At 45.7% G+C, this 11,056-nt stretch overlaps 1 protein-coding gene across 7 annotated transcripts in view; it reads left to right on the plus strand.

Annotated features, from left to right (window-relative positions):
* LOC120371879 (natural killer cell receptor 2B4-like) overlaps nt 1-10,797 on the plus strand; it is a 38,126-nt gene extending 27,329 nt beyond the window's left edge. For 2 of the 7 annotated variants that reach the window (XM_039488282.1, XM_039488288.1), the window contains 4 exons: nt 802-897; nt 1,442-1,534; nt 2,744-3,520; nt 5,787-10,797. In XM_039488282.1, coding sequence (XP_039344216.1) covers nt 802-897; nt 1,442-1,534; nt 2,744-2,961 — 407 coding nt within the window. In that variant the 3' untranslated portion in view covers nt 2,962-3,520; nt 5,787-10,797. Of the gene's footprint in view, nt 1-801; nt 898-1,441; nt 1,535-2,743; nt 3,696-5,786 lie in introns of all 7 variants that reach the window. The other 5 variants (XM_039488285.1, XM_039488284.1, XM_039488283.1 and 2 more) reach the window with 5 other exon arrangements.
* The last annotated feature ends 259 nt before the right edge of the window (nt 10,798-11,056 follow it).

Here is an 11,056-nt window from a genome sequence, read left to right on the forward strand (position 1 = left end):
GAGCTTAACACTGTGCCCTAGTTGTGGAAGGTAATAGACTTCTACATGCCTGTCAGAGAGGCTAGGTACATACTCGGGCCAACTTGCTTCTCCCACGGCTGCACTGCTACTTTTAGCACGGTAGCGCGATAAGAGCTCATGCAGGTCTGTCTCCTCAAGCTGGGAATCATCCCCCCAGCTCAGAGTGTAAATGTATCCTATATGTTGAGGGCAAAGTTTTGGCTGCCCGTGATCATGGCTAGAGGGAGAAGAAAGTAGAAGGAAAATTTCCCCCGCTCACCTAGCACATCTTACAAGGAGCCAGACACAAAACTGACCCAGCAATAAGCGGTGCAGCTGGCTAGCGTGCCTGCAGAATTCCATAGCCAGCAGGACTGTGATGCGGGCAAGGCCACCACGCCTCCTGAGCAGCTGCTAGTATTTGGCAGCACATGAAGTGCACTTTGTACCTTTCCCCCTTCCTGGCTGCTGTTTAGTAACGTTTTCCCATTTCTGCGTTGCCTTAAAACGTTAAACAAAGAAAGCATGTGTACAGAGAGCTTAACATCGCATAACATATTACAAAACCCAAATCACTGCAGACCTGCTGACTCCTGTTGTTACTTGCTTCACTGAAGTCTCATGAGTGAGCTGAGACTCACCTTGGGTCACCTCAAGAATCAGGTTTCAAAAGCTTTTGCAATTGTACAGGAAGCAGAAATGATCCTGCATACAAAGAGAAGAAAAAAGCAATCTCCATCTACGTTCAATTGTGGTCCTTCAAATATGGCAGCATTTTATTATTTCTTTTCTCTTTCCAAGTGCACCGCGTCATTCTGGATACTGCAGCTCCTGGGGGAGTGATTCTAGTTGTGTTGTTTGCCATCTTCCTTACACAGAACATCCACCATCTACAAAGTAAGCCCCCATCCTGCATGGATTAAAATTTATACCATGTGGTTTCCTGCAAAGGTGCTTTTTTTTTTTAAAGGGAATATGTATATTTGGTGCAAAATAGAGATTTCAAGTTCCCCCCAAAGCCCACAGCAGCTGAGAATCTCCACAGCACTCATTACTACAGGGACCTTTGGGCACAGTGCGTCCTCCCCATCTCCAGTCCTGTCCCCAGCCCTGTCCCCAGCCAGCCTTCTACACCAGGGTTTGCACAGAGGGTGTGGTGTTTTGTCTCCATAGCGACACCAATATCACTTAGAGAGAGAGCATTAAAGCCAGTTGGCTTTTTAGCTCATGCAGTAGATGCTCGTGCACTAAGCTCCAGAGGTTCCCTGGTTCGATCCTGACAGCCGGGATCTGTGGGTGTTAAATATGTAGTACTGCATGAGGAGGATTCTTCTCTGCCAGCTGTAGGGCTTGTGAAACCCAGAATCCCAGCTGCGAAACTTCCTGTAAGCAAAGAAACGAATGACATGGTATTTCATTCCTTTCTTCTTTTGACCTCCAGGAAAAGGCTGCTCACCATTTTTTGACAGCACAGCTGCCATCCTTATCGCTGCTGCAATTTCTCTCCTTATTCTTCTGGCGCCCTTTGTGTGGTGTAAGTATTAACCCTGCTCATTTTATGCATATTTTAGAGCCTTTTAAAAGAACTCTCTCCATTACAGCATATTGCACCATCAATTTTAAATATTCCTTATTTCCCCGGGAGCTATAAAGAAAAAGGATAACCTTATAAAGGCATTAGAAGGCAAGGGCAAGTAGATGAAATATACAGCCCATCTACCATCATTTAGTGCGAGCTGGGATGGCAAATATCTCTTTAACTTGGAATCTTCTTTGGGGTTAAAAATAAAAATATATTTTTATACATCTCTCAGGCCTCCCTTAAAGTGAGATTCACCGCATGCAGAGAGCTAGCATCAGAGTCTGTGTCACTGATGTCCCACTTACGCCCTTTAGCTCTAACTCCCAAGTATTCCCAGAGCTGAGCAGTCCAGGCTTTCTGCTTCTCCTTCCCTCCTTACGGCTCCTTCTGCGTACACCCTCACTCCCCCATGCCTCAATGCAGCACAGCAGACAGGGATAGGAGGCCATTACAGCTGCTTCCCAGTCCTAAGGTCAGCTCATTTCACCCCCAGGAAGAGGCCATGGTGTGAGGGAGATCGAGCCAGTAATTAAAAAGCAATTCTGGGAGAGAAAGAACTGAGGGGAACACTGGGTCACTGTGGGAAGAGCCAGCTGATGGGCAAAGAGAGGCAATAGCAAAGGGGAAAAAGGAGTTGGGTGACAATTACATGGTGCGCCGGTGCTGTTGGTTGTGATTTCCTTTTGGAGGGACTAGGAGAGATTGACGATGATCCTGTTGTGATGGGAGGGGTCGGATCCCTTCCAGCACAAAATGATTTTATTGCCAGAGCTGCTGATACATGTGTGTATGATGATGTAAATCCGCTAGCTTCAAAGCACATAGATTTCATTTTATTGGAACAGGTAAATAATAAAGGACATGCAGGCAGGTATGACTTTGATTACACCAAAATGCCAAAAATAATCACTTCAGCCAGACCTCTTCTTTACAAAAATGTTTTTCAAATCTTCCTGTTTTCTCTAGTATTGCGGCAAGACAATAGTCTCCTGGAATTTGGATCAGAGAACCACTCTCAGATCCCATTTTTATGAAGGCTCCTAGTTTCACTCTCACACCACAGAGGCTCCAGTGACTTTCTCGTGTAACATCTTTTCCTTCCACGGGGTTTGATGTTTACATAAAGCAGTAAACAGGGGCTAATCTGTCTATGCTTTCCAGATCACAGGAAGAAAAAAAAACAAGAAAAGGATCAGCAAGAAAGAGACCCTGCAGAAGTGAGGGTGAAGTGCCCCAGAAAACCTTTTCATTGGACTTTGAAAATTTTTTCATTAGTTCTCCATAGTACAACAAAAACGGAGAGATCTGTTAATTCAGCCAGGACTTTTCTGAGCTTCCAGTACTTCAAAACACTTACAACTGCTTGTGTAAATATATAGAGTTACACACACACACACACACACACACAGGACTATTGTTTAACATTTCACAGTAAAACACCATGTCTTTTTAGGCCAGGAAGGGAAGAATTTCACATGCAGTTGAAAAGCTGAGAATTTCTGGAAGCAAAATGTAATGAAAGAAGATGGACTGTAGCCAGGACAATGGGATCAGCTCTGCTGCTTTTCTAGTGGCACTCGTTACATTTTTCATGACCTGGTAGAGAGGAGTTCTGAATTTTGCCTCTGCTCTGCATGACAATGCATCTAGGAACACGATGCCTCCAACGCCATCCCTGGCCATCAGTGCAATTCCGACGTCAAGCTAGATTGTAGAGGGTGGCAATACTCTATTTCTTGACCAGCCCCCTACAACTCAGCAACAGCCTCTTGCTCTTGGAAGGAATTGCATGCCATACAGAAACACCAGTGCTAGTTCTGGCAGCACCTGTTTACTTCCTGGAGCTGGTCTCATCAAGAGCTCTCGTTCCCTCTGCTGTCCAAGGTATTGTCATGCATAGGCTCCTGGAAGATGTCCCTTTGTTGTCCAGGCCTGGAGGTAAGGTGTGAAGAAATCAAAGTTGCAGCACAGGAGAGCAATCAGCTCACCAAAAATCATATTGCATAATCAGAAAGAGATGAATTTGATTTGCCACCAAATTATGCTGTCGCCTTCCTGTGATATTGTTAGTGACAAAATTAAGCTAAAGGATTTTAAAACCATGAATTAAAAGGTATCAGTATTTTTAAAAAATATGAACTCTGTTTAAAAGATAAAACTACTTCTAAAACAGCAATATAAATATAATCCAAAGCAAAGAATGAACAAGTTATTGAATTAAGAAATAATGCTCATGGTGTCAGCATTTGCAATTGATTAAATGTCAAAAGATAGCTGAGGTATCGGATAAATTGCAAGTTCCATTTACCTAGAAGTTTATAGCTTGAGATTGCTTCCTGTTGGAGAGGTATAACTGAATCCTGGCTTGGGCTTAGTACATTTCAAACTATTATTATCAAGTCAACAAGTTAGCAATCTCAAATTATTACAATGTATTATACTGAGGTATACTGTCCTCTCAGACTAGAGCTCAGCATGGCTATTGTGAATCCTTCTGCTCTGAACTCTCTGCGCATGAACTTCTACAACCATGGGACACCCCCTAATCCCAAACTTCCTGATATGTTACCCAACTCTTTCCAATCAGAATGCAGAGAACTGCATCACTGAGAGATGAATAGAGTTGTGGCTCAGTCCTAGAGCTCCCTAAATTGCTGGAATAATTCTAGCTCATCATAAAGACTCGTATTCAAACTCCATCAGCAGTCTTACATAAATGAGAAAGATGCATTGAAAACTATACATATTGTATTAGCAAATAATAACACTGAAGTGTTAGAATCATTCAGAAAGAAGTTGGTCCATACATCTGTTCTGTGAGTTCTGTAAATGCTCAGAATAACTGAGGGGAATAGGCCAGGAAAATTGGATCTAATCCCCCTTTCAACTCCCCTGATCCTGTAGGATGTTGGGGGATGTTTTAGTCCCTGGCATAATTTAGACTAACATAAGGATGGCTTTAAGTTACACCTGTAAAAATTGAGCCCCTACAAGTGCAGGTTAAGATACAGGCACAATAGGTACATGCCTAGGGGCCCAGTTCCTGAAGACACCTGATAACATCAGAATCTTAGCAGTTTTTTAAAAACAGGTGTCTATCTCTCATGGTTGTGAAGAAGACCTTGAAACAAGAGCCTAGTGTAACTGATACAGTGATGCCTGCCTGAGTTTGCAGAGAGCCTATAACAATAGCCCTTTGGACTTGTCTAGATGAATAATCAGTTAGTGGCAAGTTAGGGCATGAATCTATCCCACATTAGCCTGCTGGCCACCAAGTGTCTGTGTGGACCGTGCTACTGCACACTTAAATTGCCCTGGTGCACATTGACCTACTCATGTTCCAAAGCAGGGTACACCAAAGCACTCCAAGGAACTGTTAGTGAGCAGCCACAGGGTCCATTAGGACAGTTAGTGTTTGGCCAGCTAGCACGAGGTAGGTTCACACCCCAGCTTGCCTTGCACTAATAGTTTGTCTAGACAAGTCCCAACAGTCATGAACTGCCCCATTCATCTCAGTGGAGTGTTAACTGTGAAATCCACTGTTCTGCTGACACCACCTGAGGGTTCCATTGTGTAAGGGCCCCTTGCTGCTGCCACATAGCATGGTTCTGGGGGCGATGGCAAGGCCTTTCATACACAGGGTATATGCTTGAGTCGGTGGGGCAGGGACTGAGGAGGCTGCATCCTGCCAGAAGAGGAGATGTGGTGGGGTCCCTACCAGCCCAGCAGTTGTGTGTGTGTGTGTGTGTGTGTGTGTGTGTGTGTGTGTGTGTGAGAAAGAGAGAGAGAGAGAGAGACTTGCCACTATTACCTCAGGTAGGGTGAGGGGCATGGTGGGACTCCATAGGGACCTGGATTGCCTTAATCGGGCCCTGATGTCCTAGAGGCCACTTTCCCAGCCAGGGATCACTGGAGCACAAGGTGCTCCAGCCTCATCCTCTCCTGCCATTTTCATCTCCTTAGATTGATCAGGTGGCATAGAACTGGCCGTCCCATCTTTTAAAATACCTGAGGATTCTTCTACATCAGAGGAAGCCCCACCTCCCACTTCAGGGCAGCTTTCTGATGCAGGATGCTGCATGAACACCACAAACTGGTGGAATGGGAGCTATTTATGGTGTCTTTGGTGCATGGTTTTTCTTTGTGTTCATGTAAAGGCCGTAATGTGTATCCTGATGACAAATTTTATTTATTCTTATTCTAGCTATAACAGTCCTTGGATGGCCAGAGCTGCAGAACTGACCAGCTAGCAAACATGGTTGAAGGCAGTGGCATAGCCAGGTTCTAAGTGTAGGGGGAGCAAACATAAAAAGGCGCCCCCCCCCGGTTCCTTCTCTGGCCTCGCCCCCCCAACTCCACCCCTCAGGGCCCCCATGAAAGTTTTTCGGGGTCCCTGGAGCGGGGTCCTTCACTTGCTCCGGGGGGCCCGGAAAACTCTCGCGGGGCCTGGGCCCCCGGAGCTTCTTCCGCTCCAGGTCTTCGGCGGAAATTCAGCAGCGGGGGCCCCCCACCGCCAAAGATCCCAGGCCCCCTGAATCCTATGGGTGGCCCTGCCTCCCCCCATTGGATCCCTCCCCAAATCACCACCCTCTCACTGCCCCCCATTGGATCCCAAGCCGGGCCTGGGGAGGAGACGTCCCTGTGCAGCAACCTGGGCACACGGCCCATGGCTGGCTGGGGCCGGGAGTGCAGCGTGGAGGCTGCTCCAGCCCTGAAGCCCGCGGGGCAGCGCAGGGGTCCGGGGTCAGCATGGAGCAGGCAGGGCCCGGGTGGGCAGTGCAGCCCGGGGGCGTGGGCCACCCGCTGGAGACACGCAGCAGAGAGGGGCTGCGGGAGCGAGACTTGTCCCAGGTGGGGTGACCGGCGGACAGGGGCGAGGAGCCAGTCAGGGTCCCCCGAACCGAATCGGCTGCGCTCCGGGGCAGCGGTCACCCAGACGGGAAGGAGCCGCTGGAGCGCAGCCGAGCGGGAGAGGTGCGGGGCTCCCCGCTGGCAGCGGTACATGTCACATGTACCCGGGGTGGGCCAGGGGGCGGGAGGCTCCGCGGGGAGGGCAGCACACGTGGCCGGGGTGCTGTGTGTGATCCTGTGGCACGGCCAGGGCCTGCTAATGGTGGCTGCGGCAATGTTGGGGCCGCACTGAGCGTGGGATGCGATGGCCCAGGAGCCGGCCCCCTCGCTCCTCCGGCCGCGCCTGCCACCCCTGCCCCATGGCTCCTCTGGCCGTGCTGCCCCCAGTGCCAGCCCGGCAGGTGCCGCTTTTGGAAAATGTGCTGAGGGGAAGCGGCTGCTTCCCCTGCACTCTGCTAGCTATGCTACTGGTTGAAGGGACACTTGAGGTGATAGCAAACACAGCACAACAAATTTCAAACATTTTCATTGCTTTCCTATGTAGGTAGAGCTAAATGAGGCTCCAGAAGCCGAAATCCAGGAATGAAAGGTATGTATCCTCCATGTCAGTGCTTCTCAGGTGGGATTATGCGACACTATTAGGTGTATCAGAATTTAGGATGCAACATGGTTTTTGCTTAAAACTGAATTATTCCTCCTTCCAAACAAAGATACAATGATCTGCTTCAAATTTGGAATGCTCATTCAAGACCCAGGGTAGAGTTTGTAATACAAATTTGAAGTCTTATAGCCATGTGTTTGTGACATACAGCCACCCTCAAAACAGGACCCATGAAAATAAGGTCTTTTTTGTGTGTGAAGAGATAAGGATTGATCAGGAGACAAGAGATACCTGGAGGGAAGATGATCTCTTCTCCCCCTGCTTCCCCCCTGCCCCCTCAGAACAGTTTGTTCTAGAAGAAAGTCACTTACAGAACAATGAGGACTGCGGGAAGCGGCGTGGGCTGAGGGATGTGCTGGCCACTGCTTCCCGCAGCCCCCATTGGCCTGGAACGGTGACCCAAGGCCAGTGGGAGCTGCGATCGGCCGAACCTGAAGACGCTTCAGGTAAACAAACCATCCCAGCTCACCAGCAGATTTCCCTGGTGGGCCGTGTGCCAAAGGTTGCCGATTCCTGAAGTAGACTATATAAAAGTGGCACCTTATTCAGCAGTTCTGCCTTTCTTCCCCTGTAAACTGAGCACATTTGATAGGGGATCACTGAAGTTATGTCTACACTGCAATTAAAAAAACAAACAAACCCTGTACCAAGTTGCAGAGCCCAGCTAAATTGACTTGAGCTTTCAGGGCTACAAATAGTAGTGTAGACATTGACAATCTGAGCTCTGAGACCCACCCCTCTCATGAGCTGGCCCAGCTGCAGACATGCTGTGGGTCTTTTATTGCAGCGTAGATGTATCCTGAGAGTAGAATCATGCTCTGCTCACCATGCTTAATGTACCCATGGGCTGGTAATAGATCGCTAGAGGGTACAAGATTTCATGGTTTGAGAATTTAGAAGATGAGATGGGGGAAAAACCTCCAAACTACCTGTCAGCTTCATTGGCACCTAGGCCAAATCAGTTTGGAAGACTTACATAGAAGTTTTCTTCAGACTTCTTTCCAAAGATTTTCTTCTGAATAATTCATCTTCATTCATTCTCTACTGAGGTAAATGAAGAATTCATTCCCCATGTTCATTCAATCCTGATCTTTCTCACATTATTCCTTCAACTGATCTCGATCAGGGTTAGAAATAGACCAGTTTTCCCCAAAAATCTCATTTTGTGCTAGAAATGGACCTGCAGCTTTGCTGCTCAAGTTTATGGTAAGTATGAGGGAGAGTGGGAAAATGCGTGTGTTGTGTTGGGACAGTTGTTAGTTTGTGCAGGTAATAAATGAGGAGTGTATGCTGTGGTGAGGGTCTGTGTGTGTGTTAGCTGTGTTGATTTGTATGTAGAAAGAGTTGGGCTGGGAGATTTGTATTGTGTGCACGTGACAGTTGGGCACACAGGTTGGGCAGTTGGTCCACCTTCTGTGCAGTCTCCCTCATACAATCAATGAAATAGCTGCATGCAAAGTAGCTGTAGAATAAGGGTGGTGATTTGTTGTATTACCCTGATATCACAATGGTCTAGGACTCTTGGCATGGCACAGACATTCCATACTGTAGCTGTACACTGCACAAGTGTAATTTGGAAAGTCCAAAATGGCAGAGAATTTAAAAATAGGATATTAACAGATTGCAAATGTCAGTGGTTATTCAGAATATCACCAGGAGTAATAAAGTGCTCTCGGCCATGATTGCAGCTGTTTCCATTGCTTCACACTAACTCAGAGTAGGCTCCAGCATGACAATCCTATTATATAGACTTTCAAAATTTCTGATTGTCGTAAGGTTTCTCTCACTTATCTTGTCACTGAGTGCAAGAAACTAAATAATATCTGAGGAGAGCTGGTGTGTGTGTGTGTGTTCCTTTTAGCCCCCTCCCCTTCCTTTTGCCAATCTGTAACTTTTCAAAACTTAAACTTTTACAAAAAGTTATGGCATGGCAGAAGAAAAAGTGAAACGTTACAAAGTGGTATAGTTTCATTGTTCTTGTCGCCACTTTTCTGAATTTCAGCTTTGATTCTGCAGCCATCTTTCACATGCTTAACTTTGCTAGTGGGAGTAATGCAATGATTTCAATGGAACTACTCAGAGTAATAAAGTTAAGCACATTCATACGTATTTGTAGGATTGGAGCCATGAGGGTGTTTGGAAAAGTTGTATCAAAAGGGAAAAAATGGAAAAAGTGAAAGAAACCACAACCCCTCAAAACAAAATCTTGGCATTCATTCTGTTTCACTCAGTGGCAAAGGAACAAGAAAGTGGGTGGGAGACCGTGCAGTCTCAAATTTAAAAAAAAAAAGCCTGCTTTTGAGGAAAGAGAGAGAAGGGGGAAGGTATGCGGTGGGTTTTTGTATTTAATTGTTTTTCTCACCTCTTCCAGTGAGGAAGGAGGAAAAGTGTTTGGTTTTTAAGTGATAAAAACGGGAGGGGAAAAAGTCTGAAAACAAGTGTATTATTTCAGTGGCCGAAAAGTAAAACAAAATGAAATGTGCAATTTAAAAGTAAACAAAATTAAACTTTTCCATCTCATTTCAAAGGGGAGGACAGAGGTGAACAGCTAGAATGAGGTGTGTCTTGAAAAGGGGGGTGTGAGTGCAGGGATTAGGGAGGAGATAGTGGTGGGGCTTACTCCAGTGTTTGCTGGGCAGAAAGGTGGAAAAATCCTATACAGATGGCCTTTTGTGGGTGGATTGTGTGGTGTGTATTCATAGATTCCAAGGCCAGAAGGGACCATTGTGATCGTCTAGTCTGACTGCCTGTATGACACAGGCCGTAGAACTTTCCCAAAATAATTCCTAGAGCACATCTTTTAGAACAACATCTAAAACATGTTGGTGTGTTGTGAGCGTGCTAGTGTGCTGATGGTGCAAAGGTGTGTTAGAGGAGTGTGCATTTTGGTGTGTGATTGTGTATGTGTGTGGGAGGGGGTGTTTGGTACAATGCTCTGTGATATTTTTACAAAAGGAATGAAAACTCCTTAATGGCATAATAGAAGATAGGCTGGAGAGCCTGAAAGCTGGAGCCAAGGAATTCTGATATAGAGGTTTTTATATTTTTTTATATTTTTATATTGAATATATATTCAATCTTCTTGATATCTTATACTTAACTTTTTATCTTTTGAAAAGATACAGAGTTTACTGGGTTGGCGTGGATTTTATTTTCAAAGCTAAGCAGTGTGTATGTTCCCCTTAGCCTGCTTTCCATTGCCATATCACTGTAGCTTGCCATAAATAGAAACAGTGGTTGCTAATTTCTGTTTTGGTAAAAATGGCTGATCATTGCTTTGTCACCAGCTGATCTTTGGTAACCCAAGCCCAGATTCTCAAAGGCATTTAGATCATGGGGGTTAGGCACCTTTGAGAATCTGGACCCCAGTTTATGTATTACCAGGACATTTAAAAAAATCGTTCTGCTCTCTCTCTTTTGCTTATAACATATATTTGTATTTTTCATGTAATACTTTAGTTTTTTGTTTTGGTCTCCTGGGCATTTTTCCGATCGCTGCCTAGAGGGTCAGAAAGGAATTTCCCAGAGTTTTTCCCCTCTTTAAAAAGAGGGGTTTTCCCTCTGGGTTTTTGCCTTTCTCAGGAGAACTACTGAGGACTAAAAATATATTTTGCCAGTTTGACTCAGTTAATTTGTTGATAATTTGACTCAATAAATTCACTGCCAGTTGGGCTCAATAAAAAACTTTCATTTTTATAACTGATCCTACACTCGGTGCCTTTTCTTTCATTTGTATCATTAACCTCTGGACAGCTGCCTGACCACAAACATGTCTGAGAAAAAGATTTAACATAAGATCCAATTGAATGCATGCAACACTGCAGGAAAAAAATGGCTCCACCCAGCCAAAATGGAGCAGAGGAGCCTTTCCCAAGATGCAAACTACACCTATTACCATTAATCCCTGCCATGTGTTAAAATCTTTTGCTTGACCTTGAGGCATCAAACCAAAGTCTTACTCC

The sequence above is a fragment of the Mauremys reevesii genome, linkage group 9 (assembly GCF_016161935.1).
Source record: "Mauremys reevesii isolate NIE-2019 linkage group 9, ASM1616193v1, whole genome shotgun sequence".
Taxonomy (NCBI): Eukaryota; Metazoa; Chordata; order Testudines; family Geoemydidae; genus Mauremys; species Mauremys reevesii.